The sequence below is a fragment of the Natator depressus genome, chromosome 9 (genome assembly GCF_965152275.1).
Source record: "Natator depressus isolate rNatDep1 chromosome 9, rNatDep2.hap1, whole genome shotgun sequence".
NCBI lineage: Eukaryota > Metazoa > Chordata > Testudines > Cheloniidae > Natator > Natator depressus.
The window spans coordinates 3,479,221-3,505,338 of NC_134242.1; the positions used below are offsets into that span (position 1 = coordinate 3,479,221).

At 48.3% G+C, this 26,118-nt stretch overlaps 1 protein-coding gene across 5 annotated transcripts in view; it reads right to left on the minus strand.

Annotated features, from left to right (window-relative positions):
- IL1RAP (interleukin 1 receptor accessory protein) overlaps positions 1 to 26,118 on the minus strand; it is a 66,550-nt gene that overhangs the window by 36,079 nt on the left and 4,353 nt on the right. For all 5 annotated transcript variants that reach the window (XM_074963347.1, XM_074963345.1, XM_074963344.1 and 2 more), the window contains exons 2-3: positions 11,712 to 11,779; positions 149 to 434 (exon numbers count right to left, since the gene is read on the minus strand). In XM_074963347.1, coding sequence (XP_074819448.1) covers positions 149 to 434; positions 11,712 to 11,778 — 353 coding nt within the window. In that variant the 5' untranslated portion in view covers position 11,779. The remainder of the gene's footprint in view (positions 1 to 148; positions 435 to 11,711; positions 11,780 to 26,118) is intronic.

The window sequence follows — 26,118 nt, forward strand, 5'->3', positions numbered from 1 at the left end:
GGCACTGAGAATTCTTGTACGTGTCACATTTTCACCATTAATTCTTATGTGATACAAGATATTAAGCGAGCAACACAATTTTCTTGTTATATAAAAGGCATTTGTGTGCCCTACAGTCTGACGCCCTCCGCCCTACTGCGCTGCTTACCTGAGCATGCAGGTATAATTCCCAGTGTCGTTGAGAAGGGCAGGCCGGAACCAAAGGGTGTCTTTTTCCTTACTGATCCGATTGTCTGGGAGACGGAAGTTGATTGGCTCCTCCAGGTCCCGGTCCTGCCCAATCCAGTACCAGATCAGGGTTAAGCCAGCCGAATGGGCTGTACTGTAGTTGTATTTTAAGAAGGCCTCGAAGAGCGGGCATTTGATCCTAGCTGGTTCCCCGTCGTAGACCTGGATTTGTTTCATGGTGTCCACTCCCCAGTCATCACAGCGCTCTAGGGCCAGAAGGAAGAGACACCTTAGCTTTCACGTGGGCAGAAAAGAAGAGCTGCGCACGCTCCTGCTCCCACTGAAATCAACGTGTCTAGCGGCGTCATTAGAGACAGAGCTGGGGATGCTGCCTTCAGAGTACTAGGCACCTGGAAACCTGGCTTCTTCTTGCTGTTCTTCCTACAATTCCCCAAGATATGCGTCCCTGCCAGGGCAACATCACAGGACGCGAGTGGGTAGAGCCAGGCTTCCCGGACAGCATGGAGAGAAATCCTACCTGAAAATGGCTCCCTGATGAACTATATGCCACAGCTGTGTGCGCGTTTGTGTGGGGCGGCAGGGGCCGGGAACGTAGGGTATTTCACGGCGGTAGAATCGGTTAACATTGCCACAGGACTTAAGGGCTGTTGCTGCAGAATTCAGTGGCATTGTGCCGCCATCTACACAGCGACCTGTTTCTATTATAGTGTAGGCAAGGAAACAGGGGGGCAAGGCTGCGGGTGGAACAGCGGGAGGACCTGGCATGGGAGAAGGCACATCGTACTTCTCTGGGGAAGGTGCTCCAGACTAGGAAGCAGCATGGGAAAAGAAACGGAGCCCTGAGCTGCATTCCCATGGCCACACACGTCATAAAGCGGGATCACGGGGGGCTCACTACAGGGTCTGCCAGAGGCAGAAGCTGGGCTGGGAGGAGGAAAGCTGCAGAGCAAACCCACATTCATCTTCCTCAATAACAAAGAAATAAAGGCAAAGCACAGGCGAAAGGTTAATTGTTCTTTAACAGGCATCTTTTCCCGCGTTTGCCTCAGCATGGAAGTTACTTAATAAAAGGGACACGGAATGCAAGTGAACCCCAAAGCCATTGCGCTGGCTAACCACTGTCTTTCCTAATTCTCCTCTGCGAGCCGAGAGAGGCTAGCGGTGTGACAACACATCCTGCCTAGCGGGCAGGCCCTGCACACATATGGAAAACAGGGCTGTGTCTGGTGGGAGGTGTCAGGTCGTGCAAAGCCTCCTAGTCATGCTAACCCAGAAAACCACAGTGAGTCACACAGAAAACCAAGTCAGATGCAGCAGTGCAGTCAGATACCATGACAATACACATGGGAGGGGATTTACCACAGAGCCTCTCACATGTGCAGAGATCAGAGGAGCGTTGCTAGACAGAAAACCAGAGTCCTCAGACCTATTTTCTTTGGGCCAATCCTGCTGTCTCCCATTGCCTTCCAGGGATCAGGCTCTTCTGGCACATCCTCCTCCTCAAAGGGACAGTGGAAAGTATTTTGGCCCAAAACTGACATTTAAAAACAAGGAGAAAAGCAGAGCTAACACAACCTAATGGGACAGACTTCGCAACCCTTGCACTGAGCAACAGTAGCTTGCATAACTAAGTGCTACTTAAATGTAAGAATTGAAGAATCTGGCCCAATCTGAATAGAAATGTTTTTCCTGGGATTCTAAAAATGTCAATGAAAACTGAATGTGTATTCCCTTGGAATGTGAGAAACCCAAACCAGTGGGAGAAACCTAGCAAAATGGACTGTCAACAGGAAGCCAAGCTGAGCGGTGTCATGTCATTCTTCAGAGTGCAGATAGCAAACGGCATAAAGAGTGAAAAGTGAAAATAGATTTTTAAAAATTATTTCCCTTTAAACTCTCTGGCTGGTGTTTTCAGAAGCACACAGCATTGGCCTAACGCTGCTTCTCGTGAAATCTGTGGTAAAACTTCTGTGGGACTTCCCTGGAAACAGTCAGGCCAATGCTGAGTGCTACTGAAAACCTCATCCTGTAAGTCCAAAACATTGGCTAACCAGCATCACGGTCAAAGCTGAATGGGACAAATACATCATGGACAAGGCCAACTGTGACCAATACATTGATAAGCTACTTAGAACCATGAGGTCCAGGCTACTTGATTTATACAAGGTCAGGACTTCAGAGTTGTTAACAAAGCAGACTGCTCGGTCAGTGACTGACTGCGAAATGCATGATGAAGCTTTATGCTATTTGCTTTAGGGGCATTTATTTTCACAAAGAAAGCCTAAAGCCTCATCCCATTCTCTGCTTCCCATTAAGAGAAGGGATTGTGACCAGGGAGTGATGTTTTGGGATTAGATCAGGGGACCGTACATGAGGGCTCCCTGGGGTTCGTTCTCATCTGCGCTCCATCTGCCACTGACTTCACTGTGTCCCCTTGGGCTGGGTAAGTGTCAGTTGTCTTTATTTCTTCACATGGCAGGGCCAGAGGGGAAAAGAAACCTACTTAAAAATGGCAATACTGAAGTTCTGGGCTCAAGGCCAATGAACTCCGCAATCCTGAACAATCCTTTGTACTTTGGAAGAGCTCCCAAGTCAGCACTGCCCACGGTGTGGTGGGGGGTTGGTCTTGGTGGATGGCCACGTAAAAGAGAATTGTGGTTTTCCGTGACTGTCAGTCACTATGGTAACCGGGGGGCACGGAGATGTGTTAGTGGGGCTGACTAAATTTTCCTGACAGGTTAGGAAGGCTGTCACAGATTCAGGAGTCAAGACATGCTGAGGAATCCCAATTTGGAGAAGGTCGGCTCCAAACCTCAGTGAACTAACTCGAAATGCAGCAGACAGCCATGCTGATAAAGGACGGCTACACCCTACTCCACAAAGCAGGGGTCTGGCTTTACCTCACTTGTGAACATAGAGAGGCTGACTGCTCCCCAGCCCTCGTGGCTCCATAAATCTCGATAACGCCCCAATAGCGCAGGAAGGAAAGCCAAGGACCGTCAATCTCAACTTGGACGGCAGAAACAAGCGTTGTATCGGACATATAAACCTTTCAGGGCATGAGACAGGCTCCCCTCAACACCCTCCTACCTGGCTCAGGCTGCTGTGAAAGGATGCAGCCATGCGGCCATCACCCACAGGCTGATCTGCATTTAGATTTTCCACAGTGGGTGCCTTGTGCCTGAGAGGTTGGGTTTTGTCTCGGAGGACATGTGAAGTGATCTCTCACGCACACGAAAGCCATTTCTTCCTCTTCAGCTGTTCAGTGGCGCTTTTCGGTCTTGCTTTGAGCAGGGGGTGGGACTAGATGACCTCCTGAGGTCCCTTCCAACCCTGATATTCTATGATTCTATGATTCCCAATGCTGATAATGCCCTTTGCTGCAGTGACTAGCCCGGTGCTGTCGCAGAACGATTCAGACCAGCTGGGTTTGTCAGGCTTGGAGAGAGCTGGTTGTATCATTTGCCCAGGATGTGGGGAGATTTAATCTGTGCTGGAAACTGATCTTGATGTGTTTGCATTCAGCAGTGTTTTGTGTGCCAGCTCCCTGCTGCACCTCTCCCACTCCCCAATCCACTAGGCTGCATTAGAAGTTCAGAAACGTATTTGCTGCCGATGCCAGCAAGCGCATAACACTTCAGTTGGCGAAGTCGGTCTCAACCAGTGACAAGGGCATTTCGTCCTTCCCTGGACGTTTCAAGTCCCGTGAATATCCTTCCACAACACAAAGGATTTCATTCTCAATACTGATGGGATAGAATCACAGAATATCAGGGTTGGAAGGGACCTCAGGAGGTCATCTAGCCCAACCCCCTACTCAAAGCAGGACCAACACCAACTAAATCATCCATACTATACAGTGCCACATATCCTGAGCAGAACAATGACACCAAGGAGGGCTTCGGGGATCAGTGCACGAGAACCTGCCAGAACTCAGGGTGCAAACCTCAGCTGGCAGAGCTCCACTGAAGTCAATGGAGCCACAGGGGCTCACACTCCCTTGGGCTCGGGCTTTCACCGTCCTGGCACAGGCAGTTGCCTGTCTCTGAAACATTCCCTGCACAAATTAGACCCGTTGGGGGTAAGCTAGGTGGAATCCACATTCGCTCTGTGGTCTGAAGGACCTGTGTAGACTTCTGGGCTTGGGCTCGAGGCCAGGCTGTAGGATCCTGCAGGGTGGGAGGCTCCCAGAGCTCAGGCTCCAGGCCGAGCCTGGGAGTCTACACAGCAATGAAACAGCCCAGCAACCCAAGCCCCGCGAGCCCAAGTGGGCTGGCACGGGCCAGCCATGGGTTTTAATTTGCTGCATAGACAGATCCTCAGATATCATAGCAATGGGCTCATTGTCAAGAACAAATCGTGTCAAACCTACCTGATAGTTTTCCTTGACAGGGTAACAAGCCTTGTGGATAGGGGGGAAGCGGTAGATGTGGTATATCTGGACTTTAGTAAGGCTTTTGATACTGCCTTGCATGACCTTCTCATAAACAAATTAGGGAAATACAACCTAGATGGAGCTACTATAAGGTGGGAGCATAACTGGTTGGAAAATCGTTCCCAGAGAGTAGGTATCAGTGGTTCACAGTCATGCTGGAAGGGCATAACGAGTGGGGTCCCACAGGAATCAGTTCTAGGTAAGGTTCTGTTCAATTTCTTCATCAGTGATTTAGATAATGGCATAGGGAGTATACGTATGAAGTTTGCAGATGATACCAAGCTGGGAGGGGTTGCAAGTGCTTTGGAAGACAGGATTAAAATTCAAAATGATCTGGACAAACTGGAGAAATGGTCTGAAGTAAATAGGATGAACTTCAATAAGGACAAATAAAAAGGAAGGAAGGAACAATCAGTTGCACACGTACAGAATGGGAAATGACGGCCTGCGAAGGAGTACTGTGGAAAGGGATCTGGGGGTGATAGTGGATCACAAGCTAAATATGAGTCAACACTGTAACACTGTTACAAAAAAAGCAAACATCATTCTGGGATGTATTAGCAGGAGTGTTGTAAGCAAGACATGAGAAGTAATTCTTCTGCGCTACTCCATGCTGATTAGGCCTCAGCTGGAGTATTGTGTCCAGTTCTGAGGGCCACATTTCAGGAAGGATGTGGACAAATTGGAGAAAGTCCAGAGAAGAGCAACAACAATGATTAAAGGTCTAGAAAACATGACCTCTGAGGAAAGATTGAAAGAACTGGCTTTGTTTAGTCTGGAGAAGATACGGCTGAGGGGGGACATGGTAACAGTTTTCAAGTACATAAAAGGTTGTTACAAGGAGGAGGGAGAAAAATTGTTGTTCTTAACCTCTGAGGATAGGACAAGAAGCAATGGGCTTAAATTGCAGCAAGGGCGGTTTAGGTTGGACATTAGGAAAAACTTCCTGTCAGGGTGGTTAAGCACTGGAATAAATTGCCTAGGGAGGTTGTGGAATCTCCATCATTGGGGATTTTTAAGAGCAGGTTAGACAAACACCTGTCAGGGATGGTCTAGATAATACTTAGTCCTGCCCGAGTGCAGGGGTCTGGGCTAGATGACCTCTCTAGGCCCCTTCCAGTTCTATGATTATATGATTAAAGATGCCTAACAGAGAGAGCTGATGAAACTCTATTTCAGTCCATGGATACTCACCCTGGAGATGCCAATACAATTTAATTTTAAAATAATGCATGCAAGGATCACTATTATTAGCATTAATTTGTACTGCTGCAGACTCAAGACTGAAGCCCCACTGAGCCTGGTGCTCTACAAACACACAGGAAGAGACAGTCCAGGTCCTGAAGAGCTAAAATCTGAATTGACAAAGGATGGATGAGATACGTGTTGTTATACCCATTATAGAGCTGGCGGAACCCAGGTCCCGAGAGACTACGTGACTTGCCAAAGGTCACGCAGCACATTCATGAGAGAGACTGGAATTAGACCCAGATCTTCTGAGCCCCAGTCCAATGCCCTAAACCACCAACCTATCTCAATGTGTCAGCAAGAGGAATAATGCATGCAGAAGGGGAAAGGAGAAGTGGGATGGGAGACAAAGAGAAGGAGACAGGGCATGGAAAGCCAGCATCAGTAAACACCAGTGTGTGGAACTAGCTGTTCAGAGGCTGTAGGCCCCAGGGGAGAGGCTGGTTTACAGTCCTGCATGGGAAAGGGATGTGGAGCAAGCGAGGTGCAGGGAGGTGGGCAAACTTGTTCCACCTGGTGTGTCAGGAGCAAAGGATCCACCTCTGACACAGGAGGCTGGAGAGCAGAGACAAAGGTCACTCTAAGGCCACTGCACAGAATTCAATGTTCCTTGAGATAAGGATGAGACGGGAGGACTCCCTCCTTCCACAGTACTTCTCTGATGCACAGGGAAAACCAGCTCCTATCGGGGAGGGGAGTTAACTTTGAATGGCCCGGATTGTGGGTGTTACAGCACCGACCTCACACGCAGGGAGATTGCTGTATTATCATCTTTGATCTCTTGCTTTAAATACCTGCCCTCTTGCTCAGCCTGGCTGTATAACGGGTGAGGAGGCTTAGCAAGGAGCCGGGACCCTGCTCAGAAGCTGAGCAAAGCTGGGGGTTTCCGCTATGCACAAAGGAAAGTGCTGGGGAAGGAGGGAAAATAACGGTGTCGCTCAACCCCCGGAAAATAGAAAATAAACATTCTGGAAATCTTTGGCAGCTTTGTTCACAACACTCCCCACTCCCTCATTAGGAAGGCTCCCTACGGACACAGAGCCCATCTCCTCCCCACACACGTGCACAACACACCGACAGAAGTACCCATGCATGCACATGCGCCCAAATTTCATCAGATAGCTACACGCACAGTAAGTGGCTAGGGCACTGCACTGAGACTCTGGGGACCTAGGTTCTATTCATGGCTCTGCCACTGGCTGGCTGGGTGACCCTGAGCAAATCGCTTCCCCACTCAGTGCCTCAGTTTCCCCATTTGTAAAACAGGTAAACATGAATACAGTGTTTATTGTAAGGCATGCAAGTGGCCCTAAGAAAACCTTCTGTGTTTTCTGGCAGGCTCCACATTTTTAAACTGAGACCAACATAATAAAAATAGGGTGTGAGAGGCTTTTAAGCCTGAGGAAAACAAGTAAGTCGCCACTTTCCCACCCACTTCAGTGAGGAAATTGACACATGGACGAGAGCAGAGCAGTACTTGCTGGTTAGCTCCTGGTGTGGCGGAGAGCGCAACAAAACAACCTGTAAAAAAAGGTGGCTTGAAAAACCAGTGCAAAGCGCTCAGCCTCGGTGTACATGGAGATAATCTGATACTGACACATCACTTCAGCGCGCTAAGAAACCGGACTGAGACCTAGGGGATCCGAGTTCAGTTCCCAGCTCTGCCGCGGACTCATTGTGTAACCTTGGGCAAGTTACTTCACCTCTCTGTGCCCCACTTTCTCCTTCATGAAACATGGAGAGCAGTTCTTCCCTGCCTCAGAAATAACTTGTTTATCATCCTGAGGGACCCCTAAGGGCTTTATGTTCATTCCTCCAAGGCTGAAATGCAGCCACCTCTGGAGTGGAACACAGCAGCTATGTGCACCCAGCCACACCAGTTGAAGACAGGAAGTGAAGAATACCGTGGCCAATTGCACTTGCACTAGGTAGTCAAGGTATAATGACTTGGCCAGGAAAGCAGGGGTAACGCACCTCCTTGTTGTAAACATGCCTGGTATTTGGTGATCTCGGGATCCTCATTTTCCCACAGCTTCTCTGTAAGCTCCTGTCTCACACAGCCCAATGCCTGTGACACCAGGCAGCAGCATGCTGGGGTTTCCCTGGACACCTCATGCAAGTGCAGCCCTGCTTAGCTTATACATTTTGACAAGGCTACTGCAGCTACCACCCCTGGCCGCCAAAATCCAGTTACATCTCGATGGGACCTCAAACTGCGACTAACAGGTTTTCAGTCAACAGCTGAGCCGAACAGAAACAAAACACCCAAAAGAGATGTGAGACATGGAGGTTGCTGGCTGGTCTCAAAGCGTCACCCCGGCCACTCTGTCTTACAATTTTGGTTTATTCCACAAAACTAAACCAGGGATGGGGGAAGATTAGGTGACTCGGATAATATGCTATGGAGCTTGACTCAAACAGGCCGCCAGTTCAAATCTGATTCATGTGAGGAGAGACCGAAAGCAACCATCTAACCTCGGATCAGTGACCTAAGTGAAATGGGCTCCTCCCTTCTCCTGGCCGACAGACATTCACATCATGCACACAAAAATATAAAAATATCCTCCCCCCACCCCAGCAGTTGGCTCCCCCTGATTGGACATAGAGACTGAACTCCTCTCTTGTCTGCAGAAGGAATCCTGACAGCTCGGGGTTGATGCACATTGGTAAGTACAACGTGGTGGTAGCTTACTGCTCTACCTGCTTTGCAGCTAGACCTTCCGGTTCCCCCCAGGGGCGTGAATCAGGCATCTTTCCCCAGCATAACTTCACTTTAAAAGTTGGGTGGGGAACAACCTAACCTCAAAGCATCATAAATAAACCTTGGAGATGAAAGCAGCTCCAGAACTGTGCTTAAAAATGGCGTAGCAGGTCATAAAAACATACCTGAGCTGGCCAGCAATTGCAACAGACAGGGGAATGGAGGAGGAGGGGCAAGGCAGGAAATATTAGAAGACGGGAGTGGGGGGCAGAGGGCATTGGGGGGCAGTTGTTCATTTAAAAAAAAAACACAAGACATTTCCATCTATTTTTCTTGTTACTTTACACCCTAAAATATGCAAGCTCTGGGCTTCTGGGGCTGTCACCACCCATAGGAGAAATAAGATCACCGGAACCCCATCATTCGAGTAACAGTTGTGTAGCGGTATTTCCTGAGAATGGATCCAAAGCTTTGCCTCTTCAAAGTGTTTCACAGACAGTAATTTATTAACCCTCAGATTATCCCTGGCCACAAGTAACTACGCACCCATTCTACGGAGCGGGAGACAGACAGGCTAAATCAGTGGTGGGCACCTGCGGCCTGCACCACTTCCCGCAGCTCCCACTGGCTGGGAACGGCGAACTGCGGCCACTGGGAGTTGCAGGCAGCCGTGCAAATGTAAACCAACTGCCTGGCGGCCTGCCAGCGGATTACCCTGACGGGCCAAAGGTTGCCCACCATTAGGCTAAATTGATCCCTGGTAGGAGGTTACACTGGGGATGAATTTGACCCACGGGGCCTACTTCTGGTCTCTGTTCCACTGAAAGCAGATGAGTTACAGTGGATTTACACTGGTACACTGAAGGTCTCAATTCTGCACCATTCAAGTCAACTGGAGTTTTGAAACTGATTTCAGAGGGAACCGGATCAGGTCCTGAGAGCAGAATCTGGCACAGAGAGAGGCCAAACAATTTACACTGATTCCATACTAACTTACGACTCCCTTTAGGGTGTAAAGCTGCACAGAACTTGGGCCCAAGCATCCCTGGCTTGCACGGCTGTGCTCATTTCACTCGATCGCCCGGCCTGTTTGACAGGTAAGGAAAGGGAAGCGATTTCCTACATATGCATGATGCCGAATGGCAGTGAAGGTTACTTTTTGGACAGCATTTATTCCTCAACTCTAGACAGATACTTTAAACGATCAGAGCTCAGGACGAGGCTTCCCCGTCTCTGCTGGCAGCATTACAGGCTCTTAACCAGTCCTTTCTAGTTCCCCACAACAGTAAAACTGACAATGATTTTCTCCCAATCCTCTACCCTTCACTAAGGTTGAAAGACTGTGAAGAATATGAAGGCAGCCTGGGAAGGTAAGAGATACAAATGGATCTTGCAGTAAAATCAGAGTCAAATCTGTAAAACAATGATCAGGAGCGAATAAGGGAAAGTGGTACTCAAACACAAAACAGCCAGTATTTTACAGTGCAGAATGGGTTATGATGGCCATTATCTGGTCAGATTCTGATCTCACCTAAACTAGTGACAATCTGAGTAACTCCACTGGCCTCAGACAAGTTACTCTGGATTGACACCAATGAACTGAGAGCAGAATCTGGCCCACGGTATATCGTGCTTCCATCCATAGACACCAAAGTGTGTCCCTTCCTGACAGCGGTTAACTCCCTTTTAAGGCAGAGCCCAGGGGAGCTATGGATTCTCAACCCCTTTTCACAGTAGGCCCGGGGTCCCAAGGAGGGCACCCAACAGCTGAAACACTAAAATTAGTGGACACTTCTTTGAAAATTTGGACTTAAGTGTCCTCCCTAAGGGTACAGAGCAAGTCAGGGGCAGAGCTGGGCACAGAACCCTGCATTCCTGGCTCCCAGTCCCATATTCTAAGCAGTAGATCATACTGCCCCACCTCATAGCACCCGCTTCTGAGGTCCTCATTTTAGCAAAAGCCCGAACAAACCCAGCAACACCTGCAGAGGCAACAGGCCAGGAGCTACAAACCACGGCACCGTGGGGAATTGGATTTTGCTCACTGGCTTGGGCTTCCCACCAGGAGCTACAAACCACGGCACCGTGGGGAATTGGATTTTGCTCACTGGCTTGGGCTTCCCAGGTTCGTCACCGCAGTGAGTGGCGGCGTGAAATGCTGCGGTAATGCTTTCTGGAGCACTGCCAGGGAGCAGCACCCTACCTGAAATGGAAGGGGAGATTGTCTACATGGTAGACAGGGCAGTTTTGATTCCACAGGAGAAATGCACGGAAGAGTGAATCCGACCCGGTTTCCCACCTACCGGGGGCATGGAGCTCTCAGGACCCACCAGAGCCAGTACAGCTCCACTGGGCAAGGGAGGGGGCCTGATTTAGGGATTCCGGGGGGGTTTATCCAAGCGCAGGCTCGGTAAATGGTGCAATGAGGCCAATGCCGATGAGGGACATACTGAGCCTCCACTGGCCGCCTGGAATGTTCATTCTTCAATGCGTTTTCCCTAATAGAGCTTGCTCCCCAGCCCCTTTCCATTTTCCTTCTGTAAATCATGACATCTCTCCTTCGCCCCAGATAGGAAGCCTGGGGCCGATACAGATACAATCCCCCCCTTCATGAGCAGCCCAGCTGAATGCGAGCCAGACGCCTGTGAGGATTACAACATATTTTCTGCTAGGAACATGACTCAATGAAGCTGGCATGCGAACTTGGCCCATTCAAGAAGTTCCATTCTCAGCAGCCATGACTGAGACGTGAGTCAGAATTCAATGGCCAGAATCTCATGTTCCGGATCCAAACAGGAGGGAAAGATTCTCGGGTTCAATTCCCGGCCCTGCCTGGCTCACTACATGATCTCGGGCAAGTCATTTCCCACCCCCACTGAGTCTGTTTTACCAGCTGTAAAATGATAATGTTAATGACCAGAGTGTTGTGAAGCTTGTGTTTGCAAAGCTCTCTCAGATGCCCAGATGGCCATTGCATCCAGGAATATAAAAAAACAACAACTATTTTTAAGCAATAAATCCATCCCTGCTGAGTTCAAAGGCCCAGAGATGAGTTTGTGCTTCCTGTCCTGAGTTGGAAGAGTGGAACCTAATACACTGCCTGGCATTTCCTAAAACAAAAGTTGACAGCTCTCTTACCTGAGCTGCTGCTGAGGGTGGCCAAGCACAGCCATAAAGTAACCAGCAAGGGGCAGCACACCTTCATCCTGCAATACAAACACACACAAAGAAGTTCCAGTTATTTCTGAACTCTTTTCTCATTGAAGGGCAGTTTTGTCCGTGGCAGTTTTGTTCTGGCACCTTCCAGCACCTCTGAATTTGATTTTAAGGCTTTTTTAAAAGTTTACATAGAGACACCATGGGAGCATGAGGCACCTAAGCCCAAAAGTATAGTTAGACAGTGGAAGTCAGATCTCAAGTTCAACCATTTCAGCTCAGTGTAATATTCAGAGGTAGTGTCTACACACAGATACCATGGACATCTGCCAGCTGCACGCATACAGCACGGGAAGTAAGAGAAGTCTTGAGCCTTGGCTCCAAAACCACAGTGCTGGACCTCTGTGGACTGCCAGTAGGTGACCAATCCCTTGGTGTGAACAGCTGGTGCAGGTTCAGGGCACAGGAATGTGAGCCAACCTATGCATCTGACATTTGGCATTCTGCTCTCACAAATCCTCTTGGCCATTGCAAAACAGAGTTCCCTGCAGCTCCAGGCCTTCCCAGCATGCTGAACAGAAGCTGCAGGTTATGAAAGCTGACATTTAGTAGATGCTCTAATTAGTGGGACTGAAGGCTTCGTTCGACATTCCCAGGTGCCAGGAGATCATGATGGCAGGCAGACAACTGAAGTGGCTAAGGCAAGGCTGATCAAAGAATCTGAGATAGCTGTGTGTGTCAGTAGGGGCAATCTCTAGGAGCACGGAGCTCTAGGCAGCAAGGTTCAGCCACCAGTGGGAGCTGTGTGCGCTTAACAACTCTGCAAACCGGGCCATGGGTTTAAGGTTCCAACTTGAGACACCTGCACTTAATATGATTTGTCATGATGCTTCCCCTTGCCGGGCCAGCCTCTCCTAGCAGCAGAGGGAAATATGCAAGAATCCCGCGCTTCTCTGCAGTCCCAAGCAAAGGGCAGCAGGCAGCTGCCGGGCTGCGAATGCAAAGCCACCTAGCCATGATGGTACTGAACGGCTGGTCTGGCAAAAAGCCCTGCTCCAGTGGCTAATAACGGAGACTAAAGCAATGCAACAGCACAGCCCTTCGCTGCCTGCTATACAGCGCTTAATGAACAACTGCAGGAGCCTACAGGGACTCTCATCTAAGCAACGAGCCCTTATGCAGCCACTTTCGTGTGTGTTAAGGTCAGGGCTCTTGGAGGGATGACTCCCTGCCCACCCCTTCTCCCACCAAGCACCCTCATCTGCCCCAGGAACGCTCCCTCCTTTTTCCCCAGCAAGCTTCCCCAAAGCACCCTGCCTTCCCAGCCTGCTGCTTCTCCCCAAACCTCGCCTGATTTTGGATTAAGTGGAGGGAGGTTGGTGGGGGCCAGTCACACCAGGAAGCAGGCTAGCAAGGAACAGGCCGGATGATGGGGCAAGGAGTGTAAGGTTGTTTCCCCCCTGGGAGAGGGACCATCTTCTGGGTCTCAGGAAGTGGAGTTGGGAAGGTCGGATCGGGATCATTTTGCTTACAGAAGGGATGAGGAGGGAGATGAGGAAGAACGGGTTATCCATCTCCGGCCCCTCAGAAAAAACAGCAAAGATCCATAGATTGTAAGGCCAGAAAGGACCATTGTGATCATCTAGCTGACCTCCTGTATAACACAAGCCAAAGAATTTCACCCAGTAATTTCTGCATCTAGCCCATATCTTGTGGTTGAGCTAGGGCATGTTTGACATTCAATCGTCAGTTAAAGACTCCAAGTGATGGAGACTCCACCACATCCCTAGGTACATTGTCACAAGAGTTAATTACGCTCACTGTTAAAAAACATGCACCTTATCTCGAGCCTGAAATTATCTAGCTCCAACTTCCAGCCATTGGATTCTGTTCTGCTTTCGTCCGCTAGAGAGCCTTCTACTCTCAGAAGACTCCCCATGTAGCACTAAGATCAATCACCTCTTCACCTTCTCTTATTAAACAGACTGAGCTTCTTAAACCTTTCACTGTAAGGCAGGTTTGCGTTGAATGTGCTTGGCTCTAGAGTTACAGAGCACTAGGGTCCTACTGATGGTCCCTAGCCAGTCCTGGGGGGCATTGCAAGGACTCATGACAAATGAGGTCCTACTCTCATTTCTCGTTGGCTGTCTCTAAACATGCAGGGAGGCAATTCCTGCTGGCAGGTACCAGGATAGTCCCCAGAGTCTGAGCACTAGAGATCAGTAGAAACCTGACAATCCAGGCATTTGTGTTTGTTTTTCATGAGCTGTTTTCTTCCTCTGGGAGCCAATTACCAGGCCTCAATAAAAATGAAGAGACCTGGTCTACTCGTGACATTTCTGTCATCCAAAATGAAATGCCATCTGATAGCCTAATCCTGCATTGCTGCCCCGTAAATACCTGCCTGAGTCATTCAGAACAGCTCCAGGGCTAAAAAATAAACACCAGCTCTGCTACCTGCCAGCCTCCCTCACGGACAATAAAACACCTCTTTATTTGTCTTCTTTTAGGCCGGTCAGACGGAGGAAAGAGAGAGGTTGTGACTGCTCAGTTGGGAACAGAGAGCTGACAGCACAGAGGACTGGAGCTGGGAATGGCGATACACTTAATCAGAACTGGGGGCAAAGTTCTCGCACCGTACGGCTGTTGTCAGATCTGACGATGACGTCACAGCACCTTGTGTGTTGTCTTGCGTCTGCAGAGTCCACTCTGTGAGCAGCAAAGTCTTCCCTGTTTTCTCTTCAAAATAAATCCACAAATGAGCCCTCTTCCCTACTTTTCATTGAAGCCACTCACTCCCCAGTTACGCAAACCAGGACAAAGTCAGCCTGGGTGTACACAAGCACAATCAGTGGCTTTAGGGGAGCTTCTCCTGCTTACCCCAGGGCTGAGTTTGGCCAACAGCTGGGCAGCTATACTCTCGCCCATGGTGACATGAATTCAGCCATAATCTCAATGGGCTCTTTTTTGCATCCTTTAGCTGTGCAGATGAGGACTTGCTCTCCCCAAAAATCCCACTAAAGCCAATGGGACTTTACTCCCAAGAGCAAGGTGGTCCCCTAAGGGCTGCACAAACTGGCCCTGATAATTTTTGTTTGTCTGTTTGTTATTTTAGTATGAAATCCAGTGTTTCTGCAACTTCCTCCCAGTTGCATTATCCAGAGCAGTGCAGTTTGGTTCATTCCAGGCACTCCACAGATCTTATCATTGGAGACCGACAGACACAGAGCGTGTCGGATTACAGCTACTTCTCCATTCCTGGACTGGGACTCATCCGATCACAGCCTGGGCTGCTCTGCCATTTAACAAAGTGCAATGGGACGCACAGGGCGACGGAGGGGAGTCGTTCTTTGCAGGGCACACTCACAATGAAGAGCCGGACCCCTAGGAACAATGGCACAGGCCCGTAATGCCCAGTCTAAGCCGGCACTTACTGCCGGAGCTTGCCCCACTAAAGGTAACGGGAGTTCTGCAAATTCCAGAGGATGCTACTCTGCTCTCTGTACACGCCTTGTTACCTGGAGTTCTCATTCCCCACCCAGAATCGCTCTCTGCTTTCCAACGTATCCAACACCAGGGCAAAAAATACCATCCTATGTAACTGCAGCATTTTCTTTCCAAAGGTCCTGCGCCCATTCTAAAGGAGAACAAGCCTGTATTTTCCACTACGCTGCCTCTGCCCTTTCTGTCCTTGAGCCCCTATAAAGACCTGACAGGTTTTTACTTTCTGCGGAGAAGCCATGTGACTGCACGCGGAACGAAAGCTCCCCTCAGACATCCCACTAAGTGCTCCGGCTGAGAGGGCCATTAAAGTTAATGGAACACTTCAGGGGGGAAAATAGCCCCCAAATGGCAGGAGCAGGTTCGGCACGTTGCTTTCTCCCTGCAGTTCCCTCCAGGATCAATCCTGCAAGGCGCTGAGTAGCTCTGAGCACTCCCAGCTCCCACTGCCTTTGATGGGACGTTAATACTCTCCACCCCAGAGGAGGGCTGCAGATGTGGGAAAGCTAGCAAGACGGATTGAGCCGGTGTGCCCAGTGTGGCGAGTAATTGGTTCCATCCCTTTATCGGCTTGCATTTCTCCCCTTTGAATTTGGTCCTTGGGGAAAGCAGCCCTGGAGGAAGACGATGGGCAGCACGGCACAGGCTGCTGCGATGCACATATCTCGCTATGGTACTTATCGGGCTCCCGTCACCGTGGGATCCCATATGTTCATCCTCATGGCACCCCTGGGAGGTGGAACAAATGAGGCACAGAAAGACAAGTCAAACCAGGAGGCGAGGGCAGAGCAGGGAACTAAGCCTGGGTCTCCCACGCCCAAGGTTACCCTGGGCTATCCTTCCCCACCAGTGCACCTCAAGCCAGGCCAGAAAGGAGCTGACCTCTTGGGGTGAGAGGCAAGTTCAGTCTCTGGCCTCCCTGCTGAGACTAACAACAAGGACAGCTTGCGCTGTCCTGTACTGCCTGGATGTACCTGGAGGGCTCCAGGTGGGCACTGGGCTAGAGGATTCCGCTGAACGGGTGATAGATGTAGGCTAGGCGCTCTCCCGGCTCCACCCCTGCACTCCAGTTAGCAAGGCTCTGCTCCATTTGTTTGCCCGGAGGACAAAACTACCCTTTCTCCCTTTTGTTCTCAGGTGCCCCATAGCAACTGGCTCTCTGCAGAGGGACCAGACATCTGGAGGGGCGCACACAGGGGTGTATGCCATGTACTCGCCGGGGCTCCCTGCAATTGGGCAGGCTGGAGGGGCATCCTGGCCAGAGACCCATCACTTCATAGATGCCTTCCCCAATGGATGACTTCTAGTGGCCGGCACAGCCTCTGCACAGCACTGTGCGGGAGGAGGAAAGGGTTCCATTTTTCTCTTCGTCAGAGGAGGTCTCTCTCACCCTTTACAGATAACACACTCAGGGCTCTGCTCCTCTGGAGAACCAGGCCCACACCTTGCACAGGACAAGGGTTGAAGACTGACAAGAAGCAGTGGGTTTAGATTACAGCAGGGGAGGTTCAGGTTGGACATTAGGAAAAACTTCCTAACTATCAGAGTGGTTAAGCACTGGAATAATTTGCCTACGGAGTTTGTGGAATCTCCATCATTGGTGATTTTTAAGAGCAGGTTAGACAAACACCTGTCAGGAATGGTCAGATAATACTTAGTCCTGCCTGAGTGCAAGGGACTGGACTAGATGACCTCCTGAGGTCCCTTAAAGTCCTACAATTCTATGGCTGGTTGCTAAGTTCGGATTTTTTGATCCTGTCATTCAAGGGATACAGGAAAAAATATAATTAAAGCAAAGAAACCAAGAGAACCAAAGAGGGGGGAAAGGGACAGTCAACAAAAACAGCTGCAAAGAAAAAGATAAATGCACTAATGGAAGCTGGGAAAAGGTCCTTCAGCCCTTAAGGACATATTCTTGCTTTTCAATATCTGCAGGAGTAAATCGAACAATGGAGGGAATAACTGTAGCATAAACCATCTGGGCTCCATTTCGCTGGGATTTACTGCAGTTTCTTTCTGACCAGATCACTCTTCTGGAGGCGATTTTGGCATTGAATGACACAGCCATTTGTTAGAGTTTCTCAGTGTTTCCGCACACATCTCCCAGGAAGCAAATCATCAGTGTGGAGAGTTTGCACGTTCCATGGAGAGCTCTTCAGAGCAGCCTAACGTCTCACTGGACTGTGCTGAGAGCATGAGCAATAGCAGGCGCTGTGGGTTTTCAGACCCCAACATTCCCTCTCTGGGAAGCTGGATGTTCATTAAAGTCTCCCTTTGCAGGAAGCTTTTAAGAATGCAATAGGGGGAATAGCCACAACAATCTAATACTGAATACACCGGTCACTCCAGTACACACAGAGTACCGTAATCTCAGAGGCAGTCATGCCAGCCAACGAGGTAGGCTGAATTTTGCCCTTAGAAAAACACATGCATCTCGTCTGAAAATCAAATCCACCCCTGCTGTGACTATACTACGGCCAGTGGAGTTACACCCAGCATGAATTAAGCCCAGAATCTGGCCCTGTGCCATCAGTGACATGGAAGAAGCAGCGAGACAGTGATCTAGTGACACATTAAGACTAAAAGGCCCTGATGAAGGTCCAAATCAATTGCCTATCGCCACTGAAAGGATGGTACAGTACTCAGGAAACTAGCGTAGGATTTGGAAGACTTGGGTTCATTTCCCTGCTTCCTGTGTGACTTCCTGCGTGACCCCAGGTGAGTCACTTAACCTACGTGCCTCAGTTTCCCTCTGTACAATGGGGATAAATAAGCAGGACCAATGGGAGGATAAATACTAGAGGTGGGCAGGAATTTTTGTCTTGAAAATTCTTTCATTTTACATTCTATTTTATTTTAAATGTCAAAATCAGAGTGAAACATTTCGGTTGTATTGAACATGGGGGAATTTCATCTCATGGGCAAGTTTGAAATTTTTGCTTTTGTTTTGGAATGCAAAAATATTTTGCTCATCCTATTTCCCATCAAATGGAAAATCCAGCTCCTGCCCAGATGTAAGAAATACATTACAGATTGTGAGGCACTCAAATTCTATGGAAATAGGGCCTTATAAGTACCTAAGATAGTCAGAGAAGTTGACTCCCTTTTCCCCACCCAAGAAATTAAAGTTCTGATCCCACATACGCCAGCGAGAGTGAGGAGTAACTCCACCGATTCAATGGAGCTACACCGGTAGGAAACCGGCACAAGCCAGAGTAGATATAAACCCTCCTCTTAAGCCAATCTCTAACTATTGGGAGTTAGAAGGAAATCTGCCTTGGGGGCAGGTAATGCCATCATGGCCATCTTCTGCTTCTGATGAAAAACAGGGGGAAAAAAAGATCAAAATCCATGGACATGGAGGATAGGTCCATCAATAGCTATTAGCCAAGGTGGTCAGGGATGAACCCCACGTTCTCAGTGTCCCTAAGCCTCTGACTGCCAGACACTGGAACTGGACGACAGGGGATGGATCACTCGATAATTGCCCTGTTCGGTTCGCTCCTTCGGAAGCATCTGGCACCAGACACTATTGGACAACAGGACCAGGGGACCAGGGATAGCTCAGTGGTTTGAGCATTGGCCTGCTAAACCCAGGGTTGTGAGTTCAATCCTTGAGGGGGCCATTTAGGGATCTGGGGCAAAAATTGGGGATTGGTCCTACTTTGAGCAAGGGGGTTGGACTAGATGACCTTCTGAGGTCCCTTCCAACCCTGATATTCTATGGATCATTGATCCGACCCAGTATGGCTGTTCTTATAAATTGAAATGAAACATTTTGAAATTATCAGAACAAAGCATTTTGATTGACCTGAACTGAAATTTTTTTCATTTTGTCAGTTCATGAAAATGTAGCATAAAAATCAATAATTCATTTTTTCTTCCTAATTTGGGCTAGGAATTCTTTTTTAAAATCTCAGACATTCTGGTGGGACAGAAACCTGTCTCCTGCCTACCCCCTACGTTGACACTTCACAAATCTCTCTAATTCTCTGCCCACCCATTGACCCAGCAAGTCACTCATCCAGACATCAGCGAAGAAAAGTTCCCAAGTGTCACAATGTCCCATTTCAAGAACCATGAAACGTCACTTTCCCCCCACTCTCTGCTGTGCAATCATCACCAAACCCCACGCATGTTGCTACATCTCCAGCTCCGCACCCAGGCCTACACAGACAGTTTTCAATAGCTAAGGCGTCTTCTCCACTGGAATTGGAGCCAATCGTGGAGCTACACCAGTGTCAACCCCTAGTAAAAAGAACAGGAGGACTTGGGGCACCTTCGAGACTAACACATTTATTTGAGCATAAGCTTTCGTGAGCTACAGCTCACTTCATCGGATGCATCAGCTCACTTCATCGGATGCTGTAGCTCACGAAAGCTTATGCTCAAATAAATGTGTTAGTCTCGAAGGTGCCACAAGTCCTCCTGTTCTTTTTGCGGATACAGACTAACACGTCTGCTACTCTGAAACCCCTAGCAAAGACACAGTTTACACTCATGTAGCTTGATTTCCGCTAGTTCAGGGCACTCTGAGGAAAGCTGCACTGGTATAAACCATCTAGGGATTTGCAGCAGCAGAACTGCCTGACTGGCTAAAATCCCCGTGTAGACAAAACCCAAGTGTTTGAGACCAGAGCTGAGAAGCAAAGCTGACTTTTTTTTTTTTTAAACCGTGCATCCATTTCTCCTTGGAGCGTGTCTATAATTTCCATACTTTATAGCAGACACAAGACAGCAATGGCTATTGTTAAAGCTGCGTCTGTTACAATCCTCTCTTTCACTCATTCCTCCTTTTAGGACTGAGCTTTTCCATACTTGGGGTCTGTTCCAACTTCCGCTGAAGCTCAGATGGGTTTTGGATTGGGCCCAATGTCTCTGCGAGAAGGCAGATCTGATGTCGTTTAGATATTGATTTTTCTTAAAATCCCTATAGCCATTTGCAATTCAGTGAGAGTGAAAATAAATAGCTAAAAAAGACCCATTCACCTCTAGGCAGCCAATTCAAATCCAGCCTAGGTCAGGGGCTGAGGAGCACTGGTGAGGCAGTTGGGACAGTGACATGCTCCTAATATTTTAGCAACGCGTCCCTGCAAAGCAGTGTCCCACTTAGCCTCTGTTGAAGCCCATGCCAGGGGGCAGGGCCAAGTGAATTACTGAGGGGACCGAGTATGGGACAGTGTAATCTTTTCATTCCCTCCCCTCCCCCCCATCCCCTTTAAACAAAACCACTTGCTCATAATCGTAACAAGGGAAAGAGGAGATGCCAGTGGGGAAACAAACTCATCGGAGGGTGGGATTTTTGCTGACCAGGTTTATACTTTATTCCTGAAAAAACACACTGAGTGCACTGAGCAGTGTTAATGGGAAGCAGTTAGTGAAGGAGAGACCTGATACCTGGTGCAATCTAATGCACTAAGGAGGGCCGAATGGTTAGGACGCTGACCTGGGTTTGATTTTCTCCAGCACAGACTTCCTGTGGGACCTTGAGTAAGTCACTTAGCCTCGCGGTGTGCCAGTTCCCCACCTGCAGAATGGGGATAATAGCACTGTGCTACCTTATACAGGTGTTGGGAGGTCCAACACCATACAGATTGTGAGGGTCTCAGATACCACGGTGATGGTGGCCAGGTAAGTCTGCTGGATGGATGGCTGGCTTATGATGGCAAAACAAATCTGCTCTTGAGAAGCATTTTTAAGAGCCCTAAAGACAGATGATCGCTGGCGGGAGGGAGTCAGGGTGAGCTCCCTAAATTGGCAGGGAGGATGTTAACAAGGGGGTTTCCAGATGACCCGAAGATATTCCCAGCACACCACTGAGCGTGGGGAACTTGTCCTGGCTGTGCCTGTGCTTTCCTGACCAGGGGACATAACTCGGCACCCTTCACCAGCAGTATTAAACGTACCTTGAAACAAAGGGACCCTAAAGTACCATGGAAAGCGTCTAGCTAGCAAGCAGCCTTCTGCGAGAACCTGTGTCTCGTGATATGTTGCACTTACAAGAAGGGAGGGCTGGAACGGAACTCAAAGTAGCAGTGGAATGCTGTGATGATCATTCAATATTTATTATTCAGGGAGGACATGATTGATTTCAGAAGGTCAATGAATTTATCCCCCAAGCTGAAGGACAAACAAAAAGTAATGTATGCACTGCTGACATTTCCAGAGGCTGCGAGGCACAGGGACAAGGCAGACAATCCACTTCAGGCTAAAACCCCCCCAGTCTGTGAGTTCCAAGTGCCTCAGTCCTGGGGTTTTAGAGTCACAGATGCCAGGAAGGGGGTGCTTTATTACTGTAAAATCTGCACTGCCCACAACCGAACCCCGCAGCCTCCTTCCTGCTCAGTCGCTGCATTCCTTTAGAAAGTTCTATGCACACAAAATAAATAAACTCGGAATTTCCCCTTTCGCCCCTTGACACTGCTTATCAGCAAATACCTGTTTAGTGCACCCAGTGGATATTCAAAGGGCTCCTTTGAATTTCACTGCCGTATGTTGTTACGGCCCTGAGCTAAGCGGTGGGGATGAAAAACCATGGCCAGTTGCACAGCGTGAATCACTGGTGCTGAGCTATACCCATCCAAACACGAAGCGAGAGAGGAAGACGGTGGCCCTGGAGTGACACGTTCACCCCCTTTGCCAACCACCACTTAGGACTCTCTGTAATGTGGAGAGTCCAGGAGGGATGGATGCACTGTGTTTGCCAAGTGGCAGGAACGCTGCATTCAGTGAGCTAGGTATTCCCAGCCCCTCCGTGTGGATTCAGTCTCCCATCCCGTACTCTTACTGATTACTATTTGCTCTGCAGTGATGCCTCGGCACCCCAGGCGGGGATCAAGGCACCTCTGTCCTGGGTGCTGCACACTCCCTACAAAAAGCCAGTCCCTGCCCCAAACAGCTGACAGTCCCATAGCCTGGCCCACTCAGCGCTCCCAGCCCAGATCTACCTGGCCCTGTCGGCAGCATGTGGTTACTGAATTGCACAGGGCCTCAGGCTCCAGCTGACCCGGGAGGAGGGCTCCAGCTGACCCGGGAGGAGAGCTCCAGGCTGCTCCTCTGACATATTGCTCCAGGAAGGGGGAGAGGTTCTCACTGGGGACAGGGAAAGATAGATAGGGCTCACCTGAGCTCCTGCCCTCCCCAGAACAGGCCTGGGGGTCCCCACTTACCCTGAGCCATGATCTCGAGAGGCTGCCCATTGGCACAGTTCTCCCCACAGCCACACCTTGGCTACCCGTTGCAGCCACCTGGACTAGCTGCCCCCACCCTGGCTCCTTTCACTAAGGGCCGTGCTCGCCCCCGTCCGGCATGCTCTGCAGCTTCTCAGACACAGCGAAGAGGACTCCAGCAGTGAAGCTGGTGGGGTGGGTGAGGAGGCAGGCTGCACACCTCTCTGAAGACACCCGCCTGGAACGGTGTGGGGAGCGTGAGTCTGCTTTGCCAGCGCATCCTCAACGATGCAGGTCGGTGGGCAGGAAAGGGCTAGGTGGGCATTTTCTGGGAACCAGCCGGGGAGAACGGGGCCAGCAATGTGCAAGGGACCAGCTCACACCACCACTGTCCCCTTCAGACACTGGGTAAAGTTCCCGGGCTCAGCACAGCCCATCATTCTGGAGGGAGGATGTTATTTGTCTGAAGGCATTGGAGTGTCAGACAGACCGCCAAGGTATTCCCCACGCCTCTGTTCCGCCCCACCTCCCGTCGCCTGCCTCTAGCTGAACTTTATCAAGCCAGGGTGGCTAAAGTCAAGCGTTTCGAGAGCCAAGAGACACTCCTTGTGCAAGAGCGTGTGCTTATTCAGCTCGGATAAGCGTGTGCACACCAACCTCCGCATCTTTGCCAGGCTGACCAAGTTATGCAACAGCGTAGAGATTTTCCTGCCTTATCTCAATCATTGGTAAATAAGGGCAGGACCATTCAGAGGAAAATAAATTGTTTATCTGTATTTAAAATTTGGTTGCAAAGCCCTAGACTTAGGGGTAAAGGATTTCTACGCAGCTCAGGGCTTTTTATCCGCAATCAGTGACACATCAAAGTGGGCTGAGGCGGGATTCTTTTTGTTTGGCTTTGCACTGTGCCTACCTTTTGCAGCGTGGTACTAATACAGCAAGGGACTAGGAGTTAGGATTCTGCTCCCGGCTCTGCACATGATTTGCTTCGCCCTTGACTATGTCCCTTTGGAAAACTTTTCCTAAGTGACCGCTAATTTAGGGTACCTCCTGTTTAAACGTGAGACTTTCAGAGGTACAGAGCACTCACGGTAGTTAGCCCTTCTGAAAATCAGGACCTAGGGACCCAAACTGGGCAACAGGAGTCAGGTGTCTACATACCTTTGAAGATCTGGGCCCCGAAAACTGAGATACCCTAAATTAGTGGATGCTTATGAGAATTTGGGCCATCAGCTTTCCATGCTACAGTTTCCCCACCTACCTAAGGAGTACAATAATACCTTCCTACCTCACAGGGAAAGTGTGAATCTTAATCAATGTTTATAAAGTGCTTAGAGATGTGAGGCTATTAAATACCATGCAGGTGCAAAATATTTGATTAATTCCCTTAGTTCTGCAGGCCGTGGTGGTGTCATGGATGAATGCACCGGTTACCCGTCACTGAAAACATGGGTTTAAATCCTGATTAAATAACAAAAATTATGTAGCGACTCTCCTTAGAACAAACTGTCTTCTGGCGGGTTAGCTGGGCACATGGGAAGCCCCAGCAGATGGGAGCAATAGAAATGCAATTTATTGCTGTGAAAAAATAGACGTCTTTCAGTAAAACCTTTGCCGGAATAAGGGCTCGTTCCTGTTCTCATAGAAGTCAGTAGCTAAACAACGACTGATTTCAGCATGAGCAAGATTGAGCGGCTAGGGTTTTATTAAAAAGCATGTAAGCATATGCCCAAATGCATTTTGTAAATCTAACTACATTCCTCTTGGTTTCTTAAATGATTAAAAAAGCCAGATTAAATATCACCATGAGAATCTTAAATCAAGCAACAGAACATTTGGCCTCGTCCCAAGTCACAATGTAACACCTTAAACCACTAGTGTTAACCTAACAGATGGGAATGATTTCTACCCGTTCAAAAATCTGACTCCCGTACAGTGGAATTAACAGCAATTAGGTCATTACTTATCTCTAGGACCAAAGGTAAAACAATCAAGAAGAAAGAAAGAACTACAAGTGTAAACAAAAAGAAAAAGGCAAAACAAATGTAAAATCCCTCTGAGGAAAAATGTAGTGTGCTTCTTAATAACCCTGGTATAAATATATAGCTAGATAAGGTTCTGTGTATCATGCTGACTAATATTGTCTCATTGTTTCCTGGTACTCTCCCATCAGTCTATATCCATCTGTTGTTCTTGTCTTAGACAGTAAACTGTTTGGGGCAAGAGTGTCTTTTTGTCCTGTGTTTGTACAGCACCTAACACAATGGGCCCCTAGGCACTATGGTAAAACAAATAAATAATAATAATAAGAATTAGGGCTGTTGATTAGTTGCAGTTAATTCACGTGATTAACTCAAAAAATTAATCACGATTAATTGCACTGTTAATAGAATACCAATTGAAATTTATTAAATATGTTTGAATGTTTTCCTATATTTGCAAATATGTTGATTTCTATTACAACACAGAATACAAAGTGCACAGTGCTCACTTCATATTATTATTTTTTATTACAAATATTTGCACAGTAAAAATGATAAAAAAAAGAAATGGTATTTTTCAGTTCACCTTGTACAAATACTGTAGTGCAATCGCTTTATTATGAAAGCGTAATTTACAAATGTAGATTTTTTTTTTGTTACATAACTGCACTCAAAAACAAAACAAGGTAAAACTTTAGCGCCTACAAGTTCACTCAGTCCCACTTCTTGTTTAGCGGATCGCTAAGACAAACAAAGTTTGGTTACAATTTGCAGAAGATAATGCTGCCTGCTTCTTGTTTACAATGTCACCTGAAAGTGAGAACAGGCATTTGCATGGCACTTTTGTAGCCGGCGTTGCAAGGTATTTACGTGCCAGATATACTAAACATTCGTATGCCCCTTCATGCTTCGGCCACCATTCCAGAAGACATGCTTCCACGCTAATGATGTTCGTTAAAAAAATAGTGTGTTAATTAAATGTGTGACTGCACTCCTTGGGGGAGAATTGTATGCCCCCTGCTCTGTTTTACCCGCATTCTGCCAGTCTCGGATGATGACCCAGCACAGTTCGTTTTAAGAACACTTTCACAGCAGATTTGACAAAATGCACAGAAGGTACCAATGTGAGATTTCTAAGGATAGATAGAGCACTTGACCCCAGGTTTAAGAATCTGAAGTGCCTTCCAAAATCTGAGAGGGATGAGGTGTGGAGATTGCTTTCAGAAGTCTTTAAAAAGCAACACTCCAATGCGGAAATTACAGAACCCAAACCACCAACAAAAAAAAATTTTAAAAAAATCAACCTTCTGCTGGTGGCATCTGACTCAGATAATGAAAATGAAGATGCGTTGGTCCGCTCTGCTTTGGATTGTTATCAAGCAGAAGCCATCAGCATGGACGCATGTCCTCTGGAATGGTGGCCGAAGCATGAAGGGGCATACAAATGTTTAGTATATCTGGCACGTAAATACCTTGCAACGCTGGCTACAGCAGTGCCATGCAAATGCCTGTTCTCACTTTCAGGTGACATTGTAAACAAGAAGCGGGCAGCATTATCTCCTGCAAATTGTAACCAAACTTTGTTTGTTACAAACAAACAAAGGAGGACTGAGTGGACTTGTAGGCGCTAAAGTTTTACATTGTTTTATTTTTTAATGCAGTTTTTTTTGTACATAATTCTACATTTGTACTTTCAACTTTCATGATAAAGAGATTGCACTACAGTACCTGTATTGG